This window comes from Salvelinus namaycush, chromosome 14 (assembly GCF_016432855.1).
Source record: "Salvelinus namaycush isolate Seneca chromosome 14, SaNama_1.0, whole genome shotgun sequence".
NCBI classification, from domain to species: Eukaryota; Metazoa; Chordata; class Actinopteri; order Salmoniformes; family Salmonidae; genus Salvelinus; species Salvelinus namaycush.
In genome coordinates, this window is record NC_052320.1 from 32,415,248 (window position 1) to 32,441,990 (window position 26,743).

Consider the following 26,743-nt stretch of genomic DNA (forward strand, 5'->3'; position numbering starts at 1 on the left):
AAAGTACTGTCTCTCGAGATACAAGGCGTATATGGTTTCTTTATCTGGAATTATTTCAAAATGGGTTGATTTATTGATATTTTGTATTTATTTGCGTACTTTCTGTATACTCACGTTTACGTTTAATGGTTGATTTATCTATTTACAGTGATTTTAGGTACTCCATAGTTACACTCCATTCCAATAGGTGGCGATAATGTGCCTTTGCGGTAGTTAACCACCACAACTAATCAAGGAGGACGTGAAAATTACAAAATTTACTCCTTTTACATTCATTGGCTAGGTCATTTAATTGTCTAGGTCGGAGAAAACAGCTAACTAGATTTTGTAACATTTTAGTACATATTCATTGCTATAATCGAAGGACCAAGATGCAAGAAGACTGGTTATAAATCAGTCCACCCTTTCGTGGTAAGACTTCTCCAGTGATGATAACGTTCGTTGGCTAATGTTAGCTAGCTGCTAATGTTGTTATATTCACGTGAGACAACATGAAGCATCGGAGCCTTCTAGCTTTGTAGCTAACTCTTTAGCTAGCTATGTAATGTCCAAAGTCAGAGAGAAACTTGTAAAACCAGCGCAAATGTCACTTGTAGTTAGTTAACGGCAGCTAGCTACCCGCCATTAGCCAGTCTTTGGCAAATGACAGGAGTGGGATGTTAGCTTAAAGACTGGTAACCCAGACTATACAAACGTAGCTAGCTACCCCACAATAATACCAAAGTCAATATCAGCATGTGAAATATTTAGCTAGCTATAACATTTCACAATTGTCAACGTGGTTCCAGTTTTCGCAAGGCCAACGGCCCTTTCACAGAGAAACAAACAGGGCGAGTAGGACAAGACGAGAAGCGAAAATCACGTTGCGTGATGGTACTTGAAGGAAAAACTAAGCTGATTAATTTGGTCCACTGTTTCGTTTTAGCACATATCGGTGAAATATATACTTAGTCATGACGATATACAAGGTCTGTGTTCTATCTCTAGGCAAATTATCCCCTATCTCCAGTCATGAGAACGTTATCATGACGTAGCACGTTTCATTTTTAGGTTGGATTATCCCTTAGGTCACTGCGGTAACGTTAGTGTAGCTAGCTTGTCCACTGCAGCCTCAGCTGAGTCTCTTGCGAAATGTAGGTGAATGGTAACGATCAAGTTCTTGTCTAGCTAACTAGATAAAGTAACATTAGCCTAATATTTTCCCTGAAGGTTGATCTAACAAGTAGGTAAGGTAAGTGGCACCTACCCTCAGTTTTACTCAATGCTGAATCGCTTTTGATGGTAATTTTTCTACTCTTTACACAAAAGGTCAAATAGGGTCCGCTTATAGTTGTCCTTTTTCACATATGTACAAGTGTGAAATGTAAATGTATTTTTTTGCATATCCAGCTCTCCCCGAGACACCGTCGGACAGTTGGGTCACGGCCAGGGATCACAGGCAGTCATCCAGGGGGAGTGGTGCCTATGCACATAGTCAGGCAGTTAGCTACAGATTGTACATACACCAGATAATCTGATTGGTGCTTTTAAGACAACTAGGAATCCATTAGTTAAAATTTGCATACGCTTTTTGCATATAGCTTCCTATTAGTTGATTCTGATATTTTCCAAGTGGGAAACTGAGCACATTTTTTTTGTCTTGAAAGTGACATTAAAGGGAAAATCTACCCATAAGTCAACTGTTGATACAGTCCCAAATTGTTTTGCAAGTCAGCAGTCACATTTTCAGGATATTGCACGTTTGACTGCTTAAATGCAAAACACATTTGAGATTGCAATTGAGAATTGACTGCAAAGAATAGGCTGTGGCTGAAAAAGACATCTGAATTTTACATGGGCTACAATATGCTTGTGGCTTGAGCTTTGCCATTACTGACAGGGCAGTAGTCCATGTGAACCACGGCTGTCTGACAAGGGGAATGGGGACAGCTGCCAAAAGCAAATCATGCTTGTCCTTACAGTGTAGGCCTACTGAAGGTGACTCACAGAGCTGCTCTCTCTCTCTCTCTCTCTCTCTGTTGAACACTCATTGGCTGAGTCACTAGGGTTGGGTAGGTTTAGGATCATATTGAACAATAATAAATTAAGATTCTGTACTTTGAGCTCTTTACTATCATTATTAAGAGTGCATTCTAAGATCCTGTTCGCTATCATGAGTTGATGCATTGCTTGCTGATGTCAACTCTACAAAATGACAAATATAAGGTTTCAGGAGTTGTAGTTAACTCACTCAGGCACTCTAATCACAGATTACCATGGAGTTTCGGTAGATTATCAGATGGAAATGTCTAAGGCTTCTGTTAGGTTGACACCTGACACTAGTAACCTGGTGCCAAGAGCTCCTGGTGACAATCAATTGGCTGTGAAGTCTGGCACTCCTGCAGAGCACGTACCAGTGCATGTGCTTTTTGGCTTAGACCTGTAGGCCTATTCTGGCTCTAGGACTACAAAAATGCTTTGATAGAAGACACATTATCTTTTTATATCTGTCAAGAAGTCAAATGAACCCAGTTGAGATGTGTTTATGATGGTTGTGTGATTGACTAGGTTACTGCATGAGTAATATAGGCTATATGACGATGTCATTAGTTTAGATTAAAACTGGAGCTGGGAATTTAACCTTTATTTAACTAGGCAAGTCAGTTAAACAGATTCTTATTTAAAATGACGGCCTAGGAACAGTGGGTTAACTGCCTTGTTCAGGGGCAGAACGACAGATTTTTACCTTGTCAGCTCGGGGATTCGATCTAGCAACCTTTCGGTTACTGGCCCAATGTGCTAACCACTAGGCTACCTGCCGACACGACATTATCAGCATACTCAGGTGCTGATACTATATGTAGGCCTATTGCGATTCTCAAGATTTATAGTGATTTGATGTTCCAAAAATATTGCTCACCATATGTTTGCTGCATTGGGCCAATTCCACGGTAACAAAGTGATGCTGAGACTCGCGTTATTCACTTTAAAATGTATGCCAAACAAAAACCAATGATTTCAAAGTGAAAACAACAACTCTATGCACAAGGACTAATTTAAAAAAGAAAATCCTCGAACTTTGACAAACACATTTTCCTCGAAGAACAGTGCAGATGCGAAGTTTGTTAAAATAATGACAGTTTGTGCTTTTGGTGCCGTCATTCTGTTACCAAACTTTTCATCTGCACTGATAAACATTTTAAAGTGAAAAATCTGAGTCGCGGCATCACTCTATTAATGTGGAATTGCCCACAGGGACAAGAGAGCCATGAGAAAACAACTTTTGATCCGTCATGGAAATAAGTGCTGAAAACAAATTCGCTCACTATTGAAAAAGATAGAGAACAAGATATGTGGGAAAAATTGTGGTGTTTTTGATGCAGTTACAGCCAACTAACACAAAAGTAATATTGCGTTATAGCGTTAAATATATATGTAACTATTGATTTCCCCCCCAATCACAAGTTCAAAGTCAGCTGATTGACCATTAGCCTTTTGTTTGTCAGTGTTATTTATGGAAACTAAACGGATTCTATTCAAGCTATTCTAGCTGCTTTTCATTCTGAAGTTGATTTTTCTCCTGTGTAATTGTCATCTGATAATGAGGTGTGTCGTTCAGCTCCAAAAATATTCACAATCTGTCTTGCTTGCATATGGTACCCAAATCTAAAGCAATCTCCTGAAAAAGTAAACTGTAAAAAAAAAAGTTTAGAATGGATATTAGCCTGTAGCCTAGGCTTACTAGCTGAAAAGGGATCTGGAAACATCCCGGTTTCCATTCTGTGGGATCCTAATAGGAGAGTGAATGTATTGTTTACATCCTCACCATTTTGAACAGAGCAGCATTTTTCCTATTAGCAGCTGGCATTCAAAGGACCGTTCTACTCTACATTTGACTCCCCAATGAACAATGTAGCCTATGTTTTAAGTAGGGGTCAGTTAATGAAGTTTAGTTTTTCATTGCAACGTAAGCCATTGTTATGGTACTATTTGACTAGTAAGGTGTCTTGTCATTCCTTCCGTTTTCACTGTTGAAACACTTCGAATGCCTTCTACAATTTGTATTTTAAGCAGGTAGGCTAAGAAATGTAGCCTAATCACATAACATGGTATTATCTTTTTTAAAGACCTTATAAACTGGAATATGATAAGGATTTGGCTTTGTTTTATTTTCTCCCTGGGTTTTGAACTTTGTTGGGATTAGTCGCTCGCTAAGCCTATCCTTCCAATGCCATCACCGTTTCAGAGGAAGCTAGGGCCTACGTATTAGTGACAGCCTACATTTGTAAATGATTTCATCCTTTTCCCCCCCCTCTTTTTATTATTATTTTTTTACCTAGGATGATCTGTTCTCATTTTGACTCTTTGCTCTCTTTTTCAGTGCAATGTCTCTGGTTTTCACGCGGCCTAACCCCAACGCTATTGGCAAGAAAGACAAAAGACTCATGGCGGAGGTGAACGCCAGCCCGCTCAAGCACTTTGTCACGGCCAAGAAGAAAATCAACGGCATCTTCGAGCAGCTGGCCGCGTACATCAAAGAAAGCTCCTATTTTCTGGAAGGTAGCTACTAGCTTTCCACCTTACCACAAGTTGTGGTCGATAAAGCTGGCTTTCGTTTACACCAATGAAAAGCACAATGTTGTGTGGTGTGGAATTGATTGACACTTGCCTGTTCTATTGGCAGCTAGGTTTCAATTTGGTTTAAATAATGCAAAAACAAAGTGTTGGAGAAGAAAGTAAAAGTGCAATATGTGCCATGTAAAAAAGCTAATGTTTAAGTTCCTTACTCAGAACATATGAAAGCTGGTGGTTCCTTTTAACATGAGTCTTCAATATTCCCAGGTAAGAAGTTTTAGGTTGTAGGAATTACATGACTATTTCTCTCTATACCACTTGTATTTCATATACCTTTGACTATTGGATGTTATAGGCACTTTAGTATTGCCAGTGTAACAGTATAGCTTCCATCCCTCTCCTCGCCCCTACCTGGGCGCGAACCAGGGACACATCGACAACAGCCACCCTCGAAGCATCGTTACCCATCGCTCCACAAAAGCCGCGGCCCTTGCAGAGCAAGGGGAACAACTACTTCAACGTCTCAGAGCGAGTGACGTCACCGATTGAAATGCTATTAGCGCGCACCCCGCTAACTAACTAGTCATTTCACATCGGTTACACCAGCCTAATCTCAGGAGTTGATAGGCTTGAAGTCGTAAATAGCTCAGTGCTTGAAGCACAGCGAAGAGCTGCTGGCAAATGCATGGAAGTGCTGTTTGAATGAATGCTTACGAGCCTGCTGCTGCCTACCACCGCTCAGACTGCTATATCAAATCATAGACTTAATTATAACATAATAACACACAGAAATACGAGCCTTAGGTCATTAATATGGTCAAATCCGGAAATTATCTTTTCGAAAACCAAACGTTTATTCTTTCAGTGAAATACGGAACCGTTCCGTATTTTATCGAACGGGTGCCATCCCTAAGTTTAAATATTGCAGTTACATTCCACAACCTTCAATGTTTTGTCATAATTATGTACAATTCTGGCAAATTAATTACGGTCTTTGTTAGGAAGAAATGGTCTTCACACAGTTTGCAACGAGCCACGAGGCCCAAACTGCTGCATATACCCGGACTGCTTGCACGGAACGCAAGAGAAGTGACACAATTTCCCTAGTTAAAAGAAATTCATGTTAGCAGGCAATATTAACTAAATATGCAGGTTTAAAAATATATACTTGTGTATTGATTTTAAAGAAAGGCATTGATGTTTATGGTTAGGTACGTATTGGTGCAACGACAGTGCTTTTTTAGCTAATGCGCTTGTTAAATCATCAACCGTTAGGCGAAGTAGGCTGTGATTCGATGAGAAATTAACAGGCACCGCATCGACTATATACAACGCAGGACAAGCTAGATAAACTAGTAATATCATCAACCATGTGTAGTTAACTAGTGGTTATGTTAAGATTGATTGTTTTTTATAAGATACATTTAATGCTAGCTAGCATCTTACCTTGGCTTCTTGCTGCACTCGCGTAACAGGTAGTCAGCCTGCCACGCAGTCTCCTCGTGGAGTGCAATGTAATCGGCCACAATCGGTGTCCAAAAATGCCGATTACCGATTGTTATGAATACTTGAAATCGGCCCCAATTAATCGGCCATTCCGATTAATCGGCCGACCTCTAGTCTAGTTCCTAGGGGTTTACAATGGTTGTGTGATTTATTTTTTTCTACCGCTCACAGACACATATAGGAATGAGGAGCTGGACCCGGTCACTACAGAGGAGCAGGTTCAGGAAGTGCACGGTTACCTGTCAAAGGTGGCAGGGATCGGAGAGGTGCTGGCACGCAGACACATGAAGTGTGTCTTCTTCGGAAGGTACGTTCCCTCCACCGCGTAATGACCACTGGCAATGCCGCCACCAGTCATTGGAGTTCGGAAGCTGCATGTTTTCCCCGCTATTCATTTTTCAATGAATCACACAATCAATTTTGTCTCTCCAAAAATGGGTCGGACTACTGCACATTTCTGGAAAATGCTCTAGACCTGTGTTAAATGTTCCTCACTCAGTGTGTTCTACTTTATAGGACAAGTAACGGGAAGAGCTCGGTGATCAACGCTATGCTGTGTGATAAGGTGCTCCCCTCTGGGATAGGACATACCACCAACTGTTTCCTGCAGGTGGAGGGGACTGACGGCAACGAGTCCTTCCTGCTCACAGAGGGATCAGAGGAGAAGAAGAGCATCAAAGTCAGTACCTCCACACGAGGTTAAAGATAAACTTTTAAAAAAGCAACAGGGACAAGTCTTTCCTTTTTGGAATAAAATTAATTGGAGGTAAAAATACAAGATGTTACTTAAAGCTCTTTAAAGTTGGATACTGCACCCTGGAAGACTTCTCTGAACTCTTAGCACGCTAGCTAAGTGCACACACACCCAATAAGTTTGCGAGGCGCTGACTAATGGGGGGGAAAAACATACTTTATAAAAAATAAATTCCCACGTTTCCTCCCAAAAATGTATTGAAGATACAAACGTTTCGACACTGCGCCTTCCTCTGGGTTTGCTCAGCACAACACACAAATCCTTTAGAGTAAGTTTAAGATTTAAATTGAATGTAGTTTGTTGAGACAAGAACATGCTCTCAACCTTTTGATGTGTTCAAATCTCCCAAGCCCATCTTAATTTAGGCATTGTAATTACTGTGATGCAATGCCCATCTAAGTATAACAGCAGTAAACAGGATTGATATACAGGTGGCTTGTAATTGTCTGTACTGTATGAATACATTTCTGCTTGTCCTACAGAAGATGAAGTCAGATCTGTCACAGTGGCTTTCTGTTGAGCCGTTGTCTTATTCAGTAAACGGTGGGTGGCCCGGTAAACCAATAGTCCTCCGTCAAAACCATGACTATCACTGGTTATCCAGCACCTATTTTTTTAAATTGTACACAAGCAAACCTCTCTTAGCCAGTTGCACCACAGTTTAACGAGTACCACACCTTTGTCACTTGGAAAGTAGACATCTCTTAATGGAATGTTTTTTTTCTTGAATTTAAGCTACTTCTTATCAATGTTGTTTTATTCTTTAAAATACCAGCATCCCGGTAACTTTTTATTGTCCGTATCGAAATGTTGGTGCAATGTATCACATAATCACCTAAAGGAGCCCAGAAATGTCCCCTTCTCTGTTGACTGTAGTTTATGACCCAGATATGGCCGCGTGCCTATGACATGCATCCCGATCAAACCTGTTACTGACCCGCGTGTCCAAACATAGCAACAGAATCAACAAAACACCAGCAACCCTGAATGCTCTCAGCCGATCTTATCATGTGTTCACATTCCAGCTGTGTAAGTCCTAACCAGATGGGATGGTGTACCGCTGTGGTAGCCATGTTGGTTAAGTGTGCTTTGAATTCTAAATAAATCAGTGTCTCCAGCAAAGCACCCCCAAACCATAACACCACCTCCTCCATGCTTCACGGTGGGAACCACACATGCAGAGATCATCAGACCAAAGGACAGATTTCCCCTGGTCTAATGTCCATTGCTCGTATTTCTTTGGTCAAGCAAGTCTCTTCTTATTATTGGTGTCCTTTAGTAGTGGTTTCTTTGCAGCAAGTCCTGATTTTCTCGCAGTCTCCTCTGAACAGTTCATGTTGAGATGTGTCTGTTACTTGAACTCTGAAGCATTTATTTAGGCTGCAATTTCTGAGGCTGGTAACTCTAATGAACTTATCCTCTGCAGCAGAGGTAACTCTGGGTCTTCCCAAGTTACTCTGGGACCTTCCCAAGTTCTCTCACGTCACCCCGCTCCTCCGCTCTCTCCACTGGCTTCCAGTTGAAGCTCGCATCCGCTACAAGACCATGGTGCTTGCCTACGGAGCTGTGAGGGGAACGGCACCTCCGTACCTTCAGGCTCTGATCAGGCCCTACACCCAAACAAGGGCACTGCGTTCATCCACCTCTGGCCTGCTCGCCTCCCTACCTCTGAGGAAGTACAGTTCCCGCTCAGCCCAGTCAAAACTGTTCGCTGCTCTGGCACCCCAATGGTGGAACAAACTCCCTCACGACGCCAGGTCAGCGGAGTCAATCACCACCTTCCGGAGACACCTGAAACCCCACCTCTTTAAGGAATACCTAGGATAGGATAAAGTAATCCTTCTAACCCCCCCCCCCCCCCCCCTTAAAAGATTTAGATGCACTATTGTAAAGTGGTTGTTCCACTGGATATCATAAGGTGAATGCACCAATTTGTAAGTCGCTCTGGATAAGAGCGTCTGCTAAATGACTTAAATGTAAATGTCTTCCTTTCCTGTGACGGTCCTCATGAGAGCCAGTTTCATCATAGCACTTGATGTTTTTTTGCGTTTGCATTTGAAGAAACTTTCAAAGTTCATAATTTTCCGTATTGACAGACCTTGTCTTAAAGTAGTGATGGACTGCCGTTTCTCTTTGCCTATTTGATCTGTTCTTGTCATAATATGGACTTGGTCTTTTAACAAATAGGGCTATCTTCTGTATATACCACCCCTACCTTGTCACAACACAACTGATTGGCTGAAATGCATTAAGAAGGAAAGAAATTTCACAAAATAACTTTTAAGAAGGCACACCTGTTAATTTAAATGCATTGCAGGTGACTACCTCATGAAGCTGGTTGAGAGAATGCCAAGCGGGTGCAAAGCTGTCATCAAGGCAAAGGGGAGCTACTTTGAAGAATCTCAAATATAAAATAAACAAATCAAAATATAACACTTTTTTTGGTTACTACATGATATGTGTTATTTCATAGTTTTGATGTCTTCACTGTTATTCTACAATGTAAAAATACAACCCCTTGAATGAGAAGGTGTATCCAAACTCTTGACTATAGTGTAGGTCTGGGTGAAGCATGCTGGCTGCTAACAGCTTTCCCAGGCCTCCTCTCTCCCCATGGGGACTAAACCCCGGAAAGCCGGTCATTTCCGCTGGCTAATGATCAACACAGATCTACGCTCTGCTCATAGGAAAAATCTCTGCCTGGCTACTTTATTTGTTGGCACAGATGAGTAACCTTTTTGATGCAACCTTTTTCCATAGAATCTTTATCTCTATGGAAATATGTTATGTCATCGTGTTATCGTTGCTATGGGTTTAAATAGGGACACATGCCAATAGATTATAAATCTATTTCCTTCCTAGTAATCTGTCCTTTTATTACAATAATTCATACAATCAAATGTAGTCAAAGTTCAAATGTGAACACATGTTATTGCATGTTTTGTCTCTCTCTTGCGCAATCACTTTCTATTTCTGTCTCGCTCACTGTTTCTCAGACGGTGAACCAGCTAGCCCATGCTCTACATCAGGATGAGGACCTGGATGCAGGAAGCCTGGTGTGTGTCATGTGGCCCAAAGTCAAGTGTGCCCTGCTTAGGGATGACCTGGTGCTGGTGGACAGGTGAGGGCAACACACACCACACATCTAAAAGGATCAGGTAGACCATTCCCTTCTGGCATTGTTATTTTAGCACAACCAGGGGTCCTCTGGAAGTGCTCGGAGGTTGATGTTGGAATGGGTACCACTCTTCGCCCTTAAACTTTGTATGCCTACTCCTCTTCTACAAACTACAATATCCTCATATACACTGAACAAAGATGTAAACGCAACATGTATAGTGTTGGTCCCATGTTTCATGAGCTGAAATAAAAGATTCCAGAATTGTTTCATACGCAGAAAGTGTATTTATCAAGTTTTGTGCACAAATTTGTTTACATCCCTGTTAGTGAGAATTTCTACTTTGCGAAGATGATCCATCCACCTGACAGGTGTGGCATATCAAGAAGCTGATTAAACAGCATGATCGTTACACAGGTGCACCTTGTGCTGGGGGACAATAAAAGGCCACTCTAAAATGTGCAGTTTTGTCACACAACACAATGCCACAGATGTCTCAAGTTTTGAGGGAGTGTGCAATTGGCATGCTGACTGCAGGAATGTCCACCAGAGCCGTTGCCAGAATTGAATGTTAATTTCTCTACCGTAAGCCGGCTCCAACGTTGTTTTAGAGAATTTGGCAGTACGTCCAACCGGCCTCACATCCGCAGACCACGTGTATGGCGTCGTGTGGGCGAGCGGTTTGCTGATGTAAACATTGTCAACAGAGTGCCCCCTGGTGACGGTGGGGTTATGGTATGGGCAGGAATAAGCTACGGACCACAAACACAATTGCATTTTATTGATGGCAATTTGAATGCACAGAGAGGATCTCGTCACAGTATGAGGCCCATTGTTGTACCATTCATCTACAGCCATCACCCCATGTTTCAGCATTATAATGCAAGTTGCAAGGATCTGTACACAATTCCTGGAAGCTGAAAATGTTCCAATTCTTCCATGGCCTGCATACTCACCAGACATGTCACCTATTTGAGCATGTTTGGGATGCTCTGGATTGACGTGTACGACAGTGTATTCCAGTTCCCGCCAATATCCAGCAACTTCGCACAGCCAGTGAAGAGGAGTACATTCCACAGGCCACAATCAACAGCCTGATCAACTCTATGCGAAGGAGATGTCGCGCTGCATGAGGCAAATGGTGGTCACACCAGATACTGACTGGTTTTCTGATCCACGCCTCTTATTTTTGTTTTTGTTTTAAGGTGTCCGACCAAGAGATGCATATCTGTATTCCCAATCATGTGAAATCCATAGATTAGGGCCTAAGTCATTTACTTCATTTGACTGATATGACCTGTAACTCAGTAAAATCTTTGAAATTGTTGCATTTATTTTTGTTCAGTATAGTTTCTACTGTGGCCTTGTGACCTGAAGTCATCCCATAATTCTGCTCCTACAGCCCCGGTATTGACGTCACGACAGAGCTGGACAGCTGGATCGACAAGTTCTGCCTGGACGCCGACGTCTTTGTCCTGGTGGCAAACTCTGAGTCCACTCTGATGCAGACGGTAAGAAACATGTTTCTACTCTAGAAAGAAATCCACTCGGCCCGAACTTGCATGTTGGCCAAATGCCAGTCAATGTGTCTGAGGGTTTATTGGATTTTGAATAGACAAATGCTACTCTTTGCAGGAGAAGTCATTCTTCCACAAGGTCAACGAGCGTCTCTCCAGTCCAAACATCTTCATCTTAAACAACCGCTGGGATGCCTCTGCCTCGGAGCCGGAGTACATGGAGGAGGTGAGTTAGCATTAGCAGTCATTGTCACGCTGAGGTTAGTTTTAGCGTTGGCAGTCATTTGTTACGCTGAGGTTAGTTTTAGCATTAGCAGTCATTGTCACGCTGAGGTTAGTTTAGCGTTGGCAGTCATTTGTCACGCTGAGGTTAGTTTTAGCGTTGGCAGTCATTTGTTACGCTGAGGTTAGTTTTAGCGTTGGCAGTCAGGGCTAAACGTATTTTATTTTAGGACTAATCTTCCAAGAGTCTTTAACATTTACAAAACAATTTTATAATACAATCACATTTTCACAACACAATGTTCCAAACAACAGAAAGAATACACTGACATATTGACATGTAAGAAAAACACTGGTTAATTACAGACCGCGGGCCCTGAGTACTAAAAAATATATAAATAAATGTAGGATCTCGGGCGGGCTTCGACCCCCCCCCCCCCCCCCCCCGTATCATATAAACACACAAGACATGGTTTTTCATGAGCTTTTAAAACGGCAACATTTTCTGTTGTCCCCATGGCAAAAGGTATAGAATTACAGGAAATTTGCTTTAAAACTGCAACATTTTAATCGTGAACAGTTTGGTTTGGCTTTGGCTGCACTGATGAATGACAATATCCATCTGGACCTTTGCCACCAAGGAAATGTATGTGACCGGATTAGGGGTGTGACGTTTAAACGAAATTGGGATTGTTAACGTTTCTACAACTTCATTTTTTTGTTGTTGTACAGAATTAGGATCCCAAAGCCGCCACTAACAGGTCCTGATCATCATCATAAAGTGGAAATGTTTGATAAAATACTTGCAGCATTGTTACATTAGTAGGAGGAGATATGCATCTTTCAAATGATTTGCCATGGATATAAAGCGCTCCGCACGTCATCATTGTTAACAGTTGGAAAAATTGTCAGTGAGACAGGGAAGCGACAGCAGCTAAGTCCTGTATGGCAATACTTTGAGAAGTTTTTAAAGGAGAAGGTGGTGAAATGCAAACTTTGCGAGGTGAAATTGAGCTACTGTGGCAGTACAGGTGCAATGCTGAACGGGAGGGACCGTGAGACACAACCCATTGCTGGCAGCATTGCGATAAGGGACAGACTGAGAAAAACACCGATTACAGAAATGATTGCATTTGATATGCAGCCATTGTCAAAGGTAGAGGATGTCAGCTTCAATGTTGCCCTAATGGAATGTCTAGAAACATACCACAAGATGCCATGTCGAAAAATTGTGACGGTCCGGATGGAGAAATTGTACAAAGCGCACCATACGTGGCGTTAACAGATTGCTGGACGTCTATGAACACGCTGTTACATATATCACTGCAACGATCCATCACAATGGTGAGAACATGGAGGAGCGGCACACAGCAGAGAATTGTTGCTGAATTGGTGGGGAACACTAACGTGTGCGCCGTCTGGTAGGGTTTTGGACTAGATGGCACAACCACAAAGTCAAAATTGGCTATATTGTAAAGATTCATGAATTTTTGTTGCTTTTCGGTTTTAATCAAATTTTATTTGTCACATACACGTGGTTAGCAGATGTTAATGCGAGTGTAGCGAAATGCTTGTGCTTCTAGTTACGACAATGCAGTAATGTCCAACAAGTAATCTAACCTAACAATTTCACAACAATTACCTTATACACACAAGTGTAAAGGAATGAATAAGAATATGTACATAAAAAAAATATATGAATGAGTGATGGCCGACCGGCATAGGCAAGATGCAGTAGATGGTATAGAGTACAGTATATACATATGAGATGAGTAATGTAGGGTATGTAAACATTATATGAAGTGGCTTTGTTTAAAGTGGCTAGTGATACATTTATTACATCCATTTTTCCATTATTAAAGTGGCTGGAGTTGAGTAGGTATGTTGGCAGCAGCCACCCAATGTTAGTGATGGCTGTTTAACAGTCTGATGGCCTTGAGATAGAAGCTGTTTTTCAGTCTCTCGTCCCAGCTTTGATGCTCCTGTACTGACCTCGCCTTCTGGATGGAAGCGGGGTGAACAGGCAGTGGCTCGGGTGGTTGTTGTCCTTGATGATCTTTTTGGACTTCCTGTGACATCGGGTGGTGTAGGTGTCCTGGAGGGCAGGTAGTTTGTCCCCGGTGATGCGTTGTGCAGACCTCACTACCCTCTGGAGAGCCTTACGGTAATGGGCGGAGCAGTTGCCGTACCAGGCGGTGATACATCCCGACAGGATGCTCTCGATTGTGCATCTGTAAAAGTTTGTGTTTTTGGTTACAAGCTGAATTTCTTCAGCCTCCTGAGGTTGAAGAGGTGCTGCTGCGCCTTATTCACCACGCTGTCTGTGGTTGGACCATTTCAGTTTGTCCGTGATGTGTATGCCGAGGAACTTGACTTTCTACCCTCTCCACTACTGTCCCGTCGATGTGGATAGGGGGTGCTCCCTCTGCTGTTTCCTGAAGTCCACGATCAGCTCGTTTTTTGTTGACGTTGAGTGTGAGGTTATTTTCCTGACACCAGTGAGGGCCCTCACCGCCTCCCTGTAGGCCATCTCGACGTTGTTGGTAATCAAGCCTACCACTAGTGTCGTCTGCAAACTTGATGATTGAGTCGGAGGCGTGCATGGCCACGCAGTCGTGGGTGAACAGGGAGTACAGGAGAGGACTAAGAACGCATCCTTGTGGGGCCCCAGTGTTGAGGATCAGCGGGGTGGAGATGTTGTTACCTACCATCACCACCTGGGGGCGGCCCGTCAGGAAGTCCAGGGCCCAGTTGCACAGGGCGGGGTCGAGACCCAGGGTCGAGACCCAGGGTCTCGAGCTTGATGACGAGTTTGGAGGGTACTATGGTGTTGAATGCTGAGCTGTAGTCGATGAACAGCATTCTCACATAGGTATTCCTCTTGTCCAAATGGGATAGGGCAGTGTGATTGCGATTGCGTCGTCTGTGGACCTATTAGGGCGGTAAGCAAATTGGAATGGGTTTAGGGTGGTAGGTAAGGTGGAGGTGATATGATCCTTGACTAGTCTCTCAAAGCACTTCATGATGAAAGATGTGAGTGCTACGTGGCGGTAGTCATTTAGCTCAGTTACCTTAACTTTCTTGGGAACTGGAACAATGGTGGCCCTCTTGAAGCATGTGGGGACAGCAGACTGGGATAAGGATTGATTGAATATGTCTGTAAACACACCAGCCAGGTTAGGCATCAAGTTATCAGTGTGGTTAGGTTTAAAATCACATTTTTAAGAAGATCAATTGTAGAAATAGACAGCTTTTATGACTTTGTGGCTGTGGTAACTAGTGACAACCCTATGGTAGGTAGCCAGAACTGAGGTAGATTGATTTGCGTTGCCCCCTAGCGGTCATACGCAGGACCATATCTGAATTGTGAATTCACGTCATTTTTTATTTTTTTAATCGTTTGAACGAGAGAGAAGTTTGTAATTTTTTTAAACATTTGTCACATCCCCAGACCGGACCTTCTCAAATAGTATTTAAAATAGATGGTGGACAATCTATTTCTATTATTGACTGAATTTCTCTTACCAACTGAATCTGGTTTGCGAATGGCGTTTGGATGGTTTTAAAATGGTGTCCATTGTGAAAGAAAATGAACTGTGAACTCTCATGAGAGTTAGAATTAGCCGTCAGGGTTATAATGAGAATTCTGAGGTGAGTTAGCGTTAGCTTTGACCCTTAGATCACGGTTACACCAAATACCAGTGTTTTGGTGAGCATTAGCATAGTTTTTTGGGCTAATAATTGCACTAATAAATGGAATAGGTGAAAGGTGTTCCGGGTAACATTATACAAGGAGAGGCTAGATGGGTTTGTGCCAGATTCTGGGTCGTGGTTGAGCCGAGTACATGGGGTAACTACTGCCTGCAAGAGTACAGTATTAGATTCAGCAATTAAGTTAATGGTGAGGTAGGGTTGGCACTAGGGTCTGCCCAAGTGTTGATTTCAAGTATAGGGTTGCACCTCACATGGCCGTATCATGCCGGTGGTTGAGCGAGACCTTGTGGGACTGCCTGTCTTTCTGACTTGTGATACTCAACACACCTCTCCCTGTGCTGTCCACTTCACCCAAAGAAGTGGGATGTTTCCTTATCTTGAACGTCTTCTATGGGCCAGGAGAGGTTGTAATCCACCACAGTCTTATTAATAACTTATACATTTACATTTGAGTCATTTTAGCAGGTGCTCTTATCCAGAGAGACTTGCAGAAGCAATTTGAGGTCAAAGTGCCTTGCTCAAGGGTTATGGACATTTTAGGTAACTTGGGTGAACTATCCATTTTTAACAGTTATCTGAGTCGTCCAACAAGGGAAACACTTCAGATGTTTGATATAATACAACCCAACACAGAATCTGAGGACACCTGGAGATTAGCCAGGAGACTGAACTGGGACTGACTGCCCTCAGTCTGGCTTTATGCCTTTGAAATAAATGTCAGGTTGAACATGAGGGCTGTAACGATGCCAGTATCACAATACTTTTTCCATGGGGAAGAATAAAAACATGAACTGGACTCTTTGGTCCTTTTTAAAACCTGCTGTACGTCTGGATGATGTTTGTTTTCAACATTAGGGCCGTTTTCCTAAAGAAGTTAATACTGCTTGGCGTTTTTGTTTCCTTGGCACGACACTAACAAGTATCGCGATACTGGTAACGTCCCTGCCCTTTAGTGAACATACCATATTTTGTGACCATTTCAGGTCTGCCAATACAATTTGTTAAAGGAGGAGCATGTGCCTGTAGGCTTGGGTTTACACTAGTGTGTGTGTGTGTGTATGTATGTGTAATTTTTCCTGCTGTGTGTGTGTGTGTGTGTGTGTGTTTGACCCTGTCATGAAAAGTTGCGTGCGCATCAGAGGTTTGTTTACATGGAAGTTGATATGACCACTTGCAACTTGAAATGGCGCTCGTGTGAGTTAACATGTAATCAGACTGTCTACATATGTCATTAGAGGTTTGATAACCTCGAAACCTACTACATGCCAGTGAGGCAAGGTACAATATCCTAGATTAATAATATTGTTGAACATAGCCATTGTCTTGCATGTCCTCATGGTCCTCACTCACTGCAAGTTTGTCAAGGTCCTGACATCAACGTCAGCTATCCAGCTACAGAGCTTTTTTACGTCGGGATGCGCGCACATCACTCGAACGTGACGTTTGATGGTAAACAGGAAATGGCTCTATTGAACCCGGGCTCCCTGTCACTCTGTCCCCCCCCCCCCCCAGGTGAGGAGGCAGCACATGGACCGCTGCAGCAGTTTCCTGGTGGACGAGCTGGGTGTGGTGGACCGGGCCCAGGCCAGTGACCGCATCTTCTTTGTGTCTGCAAAGGAGGTCCTACAGGCCCGTGTTCAGAAGGCCCAGGGGATGCCAGAAGCAGGTACATACACACAGTTGTCTATGACACTACAAGCTTGGCACACCTGTATTTGGGGAGTTTCTTCCATTCTTCTCTGCAGATCCTCTCAAGCTCTGTCAGGTTGGATGGGGAACCTCGCTGCACAGCTATTTTCAGGTCTCTCCAGAGATGTTCGATCGGGTTCAAGTCCGGGCTCAGGCTGGGCCACTCAAGGACATTCAGAGACTTGTCCCGAAGCCACTCCTGCCTTCTCTTGGCTGTGCTTAGGGTCGTTGTCCTGTTGGAAGGTGAACCTTTGCCCCGGTCTGAGAACCTGCTCCAGAGCACTCAGGACTTCATCAAGGATCTCTCTCTACTTTGCTTCGTTTATCTTTCCCTCGATCCTGACTTGTCTCCCAGTCCCTGCCGCTGAAAAACATGCCCACAGCATGATGCTGCCTCCACCATGCTTCACCGTAAGGATGGTGACAGGTTTCCTCCAGATGTGATGCTTGGCATTCAGGCCAAAGAGTTAATTCTTGGTTTCGTCAGACCAGAGAACCTTGTTTCTCATGGTCTGAGAGTCCTTCAGGTGCCCTTTGGCAAACTCCAAGCGGGCTGTCATGTGCCTTTTACTGAGGAGTAGCTTTTGTCTGGTCACTCTACCATAAAGGCGTGATTGGTGGAGTGCTATAGAGATGGGAGAACCTTCCAGAAGGACAACCATCTCCACAGAAGAACTCTGGAGCTCTGTCAGAGTGACCATCGGGTTCTTGGTTCCTCCCTGACCAAGGCTCTTCTCCCCTGATTGCTCAGTTTGGCCAGCTCTAGGAAGAGCCTTGATGGTTCCAAACTTCTTCCATTTAAGAATGATGGAGGTAACTGTTCTTGGACCTTCAATGCTGCAGAAATGTTTTGGTACCTTCCCCAGATCTGTACCTCGACACAATCTTGTCTCTGAACTCTACGGACAATTGCTTCGACCTCATGGCTTGTTTTTTGCTCTGACATGCGCTGTCAACTGTGGGATCTTATGTAGACAGGTGTGTGCCTTTCCAAATCATGTCCAATCAATTGAATTTACCACAGGTTTACTTCAATAAAGATGTAGGAACATCTCAAGGATGGTCAATGGAAACAGGATGCACCTGAGCTCATTTTTTGAGTCTCATAGTAAAGGGTCTGAATACTTATGTGAATAAGCTATTTGGTTTTTTTTATATACATTTTCAAAAATGTTTAAACCTGTTTTCGCTTTGTCATTGTGGGGTATTCTGTGTAGATTGAGATTTATTTAATCAATTTTAGAATAAGGCTGTAACCTAACAAAATGTGGAAGAAGTCAAGGGGTCTGAATGCTTCCCGAATGCACTGTAAGCCACTCAGGTAGACATTCACAGAAAAACGATGTAATATCCAGAAAAAATGACCTTTTTTCCTAAAATAATAAACACACTCCTTACTTGTTCAGGTGGTGCTCTGGCCGAGGGATTCCAGGCCAGGATGTTTGAGTTCCAGAACTTTGAGCGGCGCTTCGAGGTAAGGCTTTCTAATGAAAGAACCTCTCGGAGTGAATGGGGTATACAGTTTACAATACTTCGTCTAGGTTCCCATTAGAGATGTACCGAACTCTGCTCAAGTGCTGGTGCATGCTCTAGTTAGGAGAGCGTGAGCTCGACAGTTGAAAGCCATTGAACGTATCAGGATATTTATGCCCATTCACTAGGCCCTCTTATGAAACGCTCTGTTTTTCCCTGTTCTTGTAGGAGTGTATCTCTCAGTCTGCGGTGAAGACCAAGTTTGAGCAGCACACTGTGAGGGCCAAGCAGATCTCGGAGACCCTACGGCTCATCATGGACTCGGTGCACGTGGCGGCTCAGGAGCAGAGGTGAGATCTCGGGTCACGCCAAGTACCCAGGCTGCCTCAATTGTCAATGTCTTCCGTGTCTCCTTTCCTTCATTTGAACCGATATGATGGAAGCGATAGGTAATGGCTGCCGTGCGAGGCGACCAGTTGTGCTCCATGTTTTGTGAACCTTGTGTGTTCAGGATTCACTGCCTAGAAACCAGGGAGGAGCGCCAGGACCGCATGGAGTTCATCGACAAACAGCTGGACCTGCTGACGCTGGACTGCAAGAGCAAGATCAAGAAGATCACAGAGGAAGTAGAGCGACAGGTAGGTCACGTTTAAAACGGGCTGCCGCGCTACGATTGAATTCTAAGAATGGTCTAGTGAACGTTGTTCTTCCCTCATACCCTGTGTGTGTGTAGGTGTCCAACGCCATGGCAGAGGAGATCAGGCGACTCTTTGTGCTGGTGGATGACTTCCACATGGACTTCCATCCGTCTCAGGTGGTGCTCAAGGTGTACAAGAACGTGAGTGATTCCCTGGCCTCCAACACAAACAAGCGCTCGCTCGCACACACACCTCCTCCCGCTCCTTTTGCTACCGGGTGTTTATGCTTGATTCTACTAATCGGCTGTCATCTGGACTTTGATTAGCTGAATTGAGTGTGTTTGAGCAGGGCTGGAACAAAAGCCTGCATACCCAGTAGGTCTCTAGGAGGAGGATGGGCCACCGCTGCCGTAGGCCTCAATCCTTTTCAGAGTGTTAGTGGACTTCTCCCTAGGGCCTGTTTTGTCCTGGTGTCTATCTTCTCTAAGAGAACAACCCTTGCAGGGAATTACCTGAACACACCCTTTGACATTTAAGGGTGTGTTCAGATTGGCAAACTTCCATGAACATGAACTTGGATTGTTTTATATTTTAGTGTGTGTTCAGAATGTCATACTGTACAGTTTCTGTTTTTTCTCTGATCAAATGTGTTGTACTATGTACAGAATAGGGTGCCCATTTTGAAAGTGGCTGTAGTGTAAGGGACAGGCCAAAAGCAGTGCATTACATACGTAATAGGGTGTCCATTTTGGACTGAACCTTTGAGATTGTGGTGGTGATGTTGTACTGTGTGTGTGTGTGTTTGTTCCAGGAGCTCCACAGGCACATTGAGGAGGGCCTGGGCAGGAACATGTCTGAGAGGTGTTCCACAGCCATCACCGCTGCCCTGCAGTCCACCCAGACAGAGATGATCGGTCAGTCCCGCAGCAGCGGCACTCACACAATTCCAAACCCCATCCCATTCTTAAAGGAACACTGGCTGAAATATTCCCATTAAATTGTTGTTCAATTGTGAAACCACGTGGAGATGTTGTCAACTAGCATCCCCCCTCTCAGATGGTCTGAAGCCCCTGCTTCCGGGGCCGGTCCAGGAGCAGGTGGACAAGCTGGTGCCGCGGCAGCAGATCTTCACCCTCAGCTACGACCTGGCCTGCGACAAGTTGTGCAGTGACTTCCAGGAGGACATTGGCTTCCACTTCTCCCTGGGCTGGACCATGCTGGTCAACCGCTTTCTGGGACCCAAGAACACACGACGTGCCCTCATGGGCTACAACGACCAGGTGTGTGTGTGTGTGTTATTTCCCTAAGAAAAGGGTTAGGTAGAGCAAGCCCTTCACCACACATCTAGGATCAGGTTTACACCAGCCCCCAATCCTGACCCTAAAGGCGTCATTGTGATCGCTTCCTCAATTTTTCGACTTTTAAATGTATTTATTCTTAAAGAATATAATTTACAATGCCTCGAGTTTAGTTACATTTTCTTACCCCATCAGTACCCCCAAAATAAATATAAGCTTGTTTTAATCCTTTGTTTGTAAGTTATGTAATTGTAAGCAAACACTGTATAGGCTCAAAATATGGTTAAAACTATCATTTTGATCTCATGGATGGTCATCCATAGCTCTGTCTGAGTGGTTACATTTCTCCAGCATCATCCCTCAGCTATTTAAGTTATTGGCTGGGTGACCGCTTTGTTATAGTTTGAAAAGCATATTGTCCCTGTAAAGAGAGAAGATAAAATAATACCTTTCTCAGTGGAACAAGGGGCGAATCCTCTCTGATAGCAGGCAAGCATACTCCATTCTGGGTTCTTATTCCTGTGCTTGCTCAGTGCTTTGAGATCACTCTGATGTAAAGTTAATCCCCCATGAAGCCAGTAAAAAGAGCCATGAGTTACTATTCGTACAATAAACCTAGGAACTGGTTCCCTCATGGATGGGTTGGTTGTTTAGCAACAAAACCGACGTGTGCGCAACTATGGGGCAGAACGAACTGGGTTGGCTGAGATTGTTGACATGTAAGCTATATTCCATCTATGTTTATTGAAAACAAATACATTTGCACAATGAGCACTTGTCTCTCAAATACATTTGTTACAGTTGTTGGTTAGCTAGTGAATTTTTGCCAAAATGACGTTGACATGAAATCCAGTCAAAACGCCTCAAAACAAGACATGGTATCAAGAACAAAGTGAAATGAGCTGAAACGAGCCACTTACGGTTCCCCACATGGCAGCTTGTCATTCTTGCAGGCAATCTGGTCCTCCAGGATCACAACAGCACGCTGACTTCTGCCCCATTTGAAGGGCGCACGTCGTTTTGTGACGTTGTCAGCTAACCGTCTATAGACTGTAAACACGGAGTTCACTGGTGACCTCTTTCCATACAGCATGTCATATAGCAGCACCAGGCTGGCTGCTGACGTTAACTACATTCATTGTCAATGCACAATATTTGTTCAACAGCTGTGAAAGGACTATTAGAAAATCCATAAGAATGGCAGTTAAATTGCACACACCTATCGCCACGTCATCCGTGCTTAATATCGCTTTGTAAGCTAGCTAGCATACAGACATTTGCTTACGTGCGTTGCTATGGTTATATCGTACCACAAGCTGTCAGGAGCAATTTATCTCTTAAAATGGACCATAAAGTACTACACTAATAATTTCGATACTTGCATATGAAATATCTTCCCACATCGCTTGAATTGGTGCTGGCTGCATCCATATTCCGCACATTGTGGCATTGTTGACCAGTTGGTTATTTTAATGTGGGGATATCGTTTTTTTCCCCCCCTGATTCACTTCCGTTTATCAAATCTCCGAAAGGAGGAGTATGATAATGGCGTAACGGTGGCTTTTAAAGGCTCTTATTGGTCAAGACGTAGCATCAGCTATGCCGGGTTTATATACGTAATTGGTGTCTGTCTTGTAGGTTCCTCGGCCTATGGCCCTCACCCCGGTCAGCACCAGCATGCCCCCGTTCCCCCAGAACTCCATGACCCAGGAGGAGCTGATGGTCTCCATGGTGACCGGCCTGGCCTCCCTCACCTCCCGTACATCCATGGGCATCATAGTCGTCGGTGGTGTGGTAAGGATAGAGGAAACGCACTCCGTGAAGGCTTTACAGAATGTGCAAATGGTTGTTGACAAGGCCCTAAACCAAAAGTGTCGTCTCCGAAATCAAGTTGGAAAGGAGTTGACACTTTCAGTGTTTTTCCCTGTTTAACCCAGGCATGAAATGTATTTTCTTCCTTTGCACTCAACAACGGTTCATTTGAAAATCTAAGTTATGAAAATGTGTGTGTCAGATCTGGAAGGCGGTGGGCTGGCGTCTGATTGCCCTTTCGGTCGGGTTGTACGGCCTGCTGTACGTGTACGAGCGCCTCACTTGGACCACCAAGGCCAAGGAGAGGGCCTTCAAGCGCCAGTTTGTGGACTACGCCAGCGAGAAGCTGCAGCTCATCGTCAGCTACACCGGCTCCAACTGCAGCCACCAGGTTCAGCAGTGAGTAATGGACACCCCATCTACAGCGGTCTGTTTTTGTCTGACTCACTCACTCCTTTTCTCACTACATCTACTCTTTCCATCTCTTCCTATCTATCCCTCTTTCACCTCACTTTCTCCCTCTATCCATTTGCTCTCTCCATCTATTTCTCTATCTGCCCGCTGCCCTCCTACGCCACCACAACCGAGTCTTACAAGGCCAATATAATCCCCTCAACAAAGAGATGGCATGTTTGGCAGGGTTCCACACTGCCACTCTCCGTAGTTCAGTTCTGCATGTTTGACAGCTAGTATAGAATTTGCTAAAGCCTCTTCGTAGAACCACTGGCCAGTCAATCTGTCACAACTTTATGTAAGCCTGTTTTATATAAATAGATTGTCTCCTGCAGTGTGGGAGTTGTTCTCTGAACATGCCTCAGAGGCCCTCTGGTGGTGAGAGGAGGGACTGGCAGTGGGATCCGGTTTGCCTATAAGCTACCAAGTGAGCCTATTGCTCTTTGCAGTTGTAGGTCATTCTGAAAACAAAGCTGACTTAACAGTCGTAAGTAGGACCCAAGGACTCCTGATTTACGATCAGTTTTCGTTTTTTATATCACGAGGCCTAAAATGACACGGATGGGGGAAACCGATCCTAGATGAGCACCTCTACTCAGAGATGCTCGGTACACATATGGCCCCTGAATCTCAGAGCGCTATTCCTCAAAATGCCTAAACGCTTGAGGACATGCTGAAGTTGACATGGCTCTATAGGAATCTTGTTCAGCGAGTTCACTAAGTAGAGTTGAGACTGTGTGGCCCTGAGCTGCTGGGTGTGTGTCTGTCTGTGCAGGGAGCTGGCCGGCACCTTTGCTCAGCTGTGTCAGCAGGTGGACGTGACGCGGCAGAACTTGGAGGATGAGATCACCGACATGAACACGAAGATAGAGCTGCTGGATGCGCTGCAGAGCAAGGCCAAACTGCTCCGGTAAGACATGACGCTCGGTAACACACTGGTTGCGGCTGAAATGGCACCCTATTCCCTATAAAACCAAGTGCCCAAAAGACTCTGGTCAGAAGTAGAGCACTGCATAGGGGATAGGGTACCATTTCGGACACTGCTCAGTCAACATTGCTCAGTGATCAAGACTCCTTGGCATTCTCAATAACTTCAACTCTCAACGGGCTCATAGTAAAGGGGGAAAAAATGATTGGGCATAACTGCACTGAACCAAAATATAAACAACATGTAAAGTGTTGGTCCCATGTTTCATGACCTGAAATAAAAGTTCCCAGAAATGTTCCATACACACAAAAAGCTTATTTCTCTAAAATTTTGCACAAATTTGTTTACTTCCCTGTTAGTGAGCAATTTATCCTTTGTCAAGATAGTCCATCCACCTGACAGGCATATCAAGAAGCTGATTAAACAGCATGATCATTAAACAGGTGCACCTTGTGCTGGGGACAATAAAAGGCCACTAAAATGTGCAGTTTTGTCTAGCAACACAATTCCACAGATGTCTCAAGTTTTGAGGGAGCATGCAATTGGCATGCTGATTGCATGAATGTCCACCAGAGCTGTTACCAGAGAGAAATTATCTACCATAAGCCGCCTCCAATGTTTTAGAGAATTTGGCAATAGGTCGAACCGGCTTCACAACCGCAGACCACATGTAACTACACCAGCCCAGGACCTCTACATCTGGCTTCTTCACCTGTGGGATTGAGAGGGGAGGGGGGTGCTGAGGAGTATTTCTATCTGTAATAAAGCCCTTTTGTGGGGGAAAAACTCATTCTGATTGGCTGGGCCTGGCTCCCACCCATGGCTGTGCCTCTGCCCAGTCATGTGAAATCCATAGATTAGGGCTTAATGAATAAATTTCAATTGACTGATTTTACTTATATGAACTGTAACGCAATCTTTGAAATTGTTGGATGTTGCGATTTTTATTTTTGTTCAGTGTGATATTAAAGTACCATCTGTTTTCATTGAAGACAAGGCACTACTACTGTCTTGATGGTGTGTACCTATCTCTGTACCTGAGTATGGTGTTGCCTTGTCCCCTGGCAGGAATAAGGCTGGCTGGCTGGACAGTGAGTTGAACATGTTCACCCAGCAGTACTTGCAGCAGGGCCGGTAGAAGTGACCACTGACCGGCCGTGAGATGAACCGTGGAGAGAACGTTGACCGCGAAAAGACCAAGACTGTCCTGTGTTAACCAGAGGGAGAGTCCTCGCTACCTAGACAATGGGGTCGGGGTCAATTTGGTTTTCAATGTGGTCAAATCAGGAAGTGAACTGAAATTCAATGGATGAATTTGAAAATGGCATATTGTAAAAAAAAAAAATAATACACACAAAAAAGTGGAATGGCTTGAAAATGAATTGACACCCAACCCTGCTAGACATGGACAGCCCTTCAAATCATTCACTCTCTCCTTTAGGACATTTTAGAATATTTTTTTGCCGCTCACATTTAATTTAAAGATAACCTATTTTATCAGTGCATTTTATGGAAGAGGAATTTATTTGATACCAAATACAGCCATATGATATGTTGTCATGCGTTGCAGAAGAGGTTGCATATCGTTTGTGTACTTGATTTGACGCTACATGCCTTTGAACACGGAAGATGATTAAGTGCCACCCTGAAATAATGGCAATCTGAAGCTGGTCACGAAAAAAACAAAACCTTTTAGTTGTAAATACCAGGGAACATCCAAAAGTGCAGCAGAAATGCAAAAGTGATTTATTCCTATAAGCTTCCTGCACCACGGTGTGGTGGTAAGTCTATATTCAGACTATGAAATGACACTGGCGATATGAAACACTGGCTATATGAACCAGTAGACTAGCATTCTAGGTGATGGAGACGTTAGTCCGTTCTGAATGCACTCTCATGCCTTGGGGTCGTGCACTGTGTTATGTCATGCTTGCTTTGATTTGTCTTCTGCTCCATGTAAATCAGTGTTGGACAGAGTGGATCACGCTCTGTCCGAGCTGTTGCTTGGAGCAATTCAGCGATCATTGTTGAGAAGTCGTAGCTGTTTAGACTGCTTGTTTAGTGCTAAGACACTAAACAACCCTTTTGGGCTTTATAATCATTTACAAACAGACTTCTATTTAAAATGACAAATGCAAATAAACTACAAGTAAGGATCTTTCTAAAAAAGGACTTGCAGTGTGTGGTCCATGACCCTGTGCTTTTTCATCATAGCGACTCTAAAGGATCGTTATAGTGGAAACATCACCATTATTTATCGTGATCAAACCTCTGCACCCCAAAGCCTTGCTGCTTAGCAGGTGAGATTTTAGATTGCGAAAGGTACATGTACTTGCTATGTTGGCATATTCCTTTTTTTTTCTTTTTAAAAGATATGATATTCAGGCATTAGCACTATCATTGAAAGGCCTATTTATGACTTGTAAATGTCTCTCAACCTTAATGTCTCTGAATAGTGTCACTAATGGCAGTTGTCCTTCAGGTATATGTCTGGCTGTGTGTGTGCGTTGGGTCGTGGCCAAGCCAGTTGGAAAGTGGTCTGGAAAGTTCTGAATGAAAATGTGCACTTTATACTTTGCTGCTTCTGTTTAATTTTTTGTACTTGACAATTTGGCTTTTAGTTTATTTTCACCCTGGTTACAAAGCAAATACAATGTTGGATAGATGTTTGAGGTAGATTGTAATGTGTAAACTTGCATGCAGTGACTGTTGTAATTTTGTTGTCATGTTAACCATTAATGTAAAAAGATACAGTTAAGTGCATTAAAGAAGTGTCGATGAAGAATGAAATGTGTATGGAGAAGGTGTTTATTTTGCTTAACCCTTCGAGTTGCAGGGATCTGCGTTATGGTGGAATCAGTGACTTGTATTGATTAACATTAGTTTCAGCTCGGGGAGCATAATTGAATACACCGGATAATGACATTTACAGTCCAATTAGCTCTTTTGCTTTAAGATACATTTTTATTGGCTGTAAATCACAGTAATGAGTCCCCTTGCACCTGTCAGGAGCTGGATATGGAAATATAGTGCTTAATTAAAGAACTATAGGATTTAAAGTGATTAA

The 26,743-nt window shown here is 43.6% G+C and overlaps 1 protein-coding gene across 2 annotated transcripts; it reads left to right on the forward strand.

The window, feature by feature from the left end:
* The first annotated feature begins 203 nt into the window (after nucleotides 1-203).
* On the forward strand, nucleotides 204-26,466 carry mfn2 (mitofusin 2). 2 transcript variants are annotated; one of them, XM_039008425.1, is made up of 18 exons: nucleotides 204-411; nucleotides 4,361-4,539; nucleotides 6,232-6,367; nucleotides 6,577-6,739; nucleotides 9,811-9,935; nucleotides 11,335-11,443; nucleotides 11,568-11,675; nucleotides 16,898-17,051; nucleotides 18,481-18,548; nucleotides 18,776-18,897; nucleotides 19,059-19,185; nucleotides 19,281-19,385; nucleotides 19,997-20,099; nucleotides 20,242-20,465; nucleotides 22,122-22,277; nucleotides 22,498-22,694; nucleotides 23,524-23,658; nucleotides 24,745-26,466. In XM_039008425.1, the coding sequence occupies exons 2-18, from the start codon at nucleotides 4,365-4,367 to the stop codon at nucleotides 24,812-24,814; spliced, it is 2,277 nt and encodes a 758-aa protein (XP_038864353.1). In that variant the 5' UTR covers nucleotides 204-411; nucleotides 4,361-4,364; the 3' UTR covers nucleotides 24,815-26,466. The 2 variants fall into 2 exon arrangements, with proteins under 2 accessions (XP_038864353.1, XP_038864354.1); XM_039008426.1 differs by lacking the exon at nucleotides 204-411 and adding an exon at nucleotides 1,068-1,231.
* The last annotated feature ends 277 nt before the right edge of the window (nucleotides 26,467-26,743 follow it).

Excerpts from the sequence above, each read along its gene's own strand:
- mfn2 (XM_039008425.1), top strand. The coding sequence starts at position 4,365 with ATGTCTCTGGTTTTCACGCGGCCTAACCCCAACGCTATTGGCAAGAAA. Across the intron at positions 6,368-6,576 it reads AAGTGTGTCTTCTTCGGAAG|GACAAGTAACGGGAAGAGCT; the intron begins GTACGTTCCCTC and ends TCTACTTTATAG. Across the intron at positions 20,466-22,121 it reads TCATGGGCTACAACGACCAG|GTTCCTCGGCCTATGGCCCT; the intron begins GTGTGTGTGTGT and ends TCTGTCTTGTAG.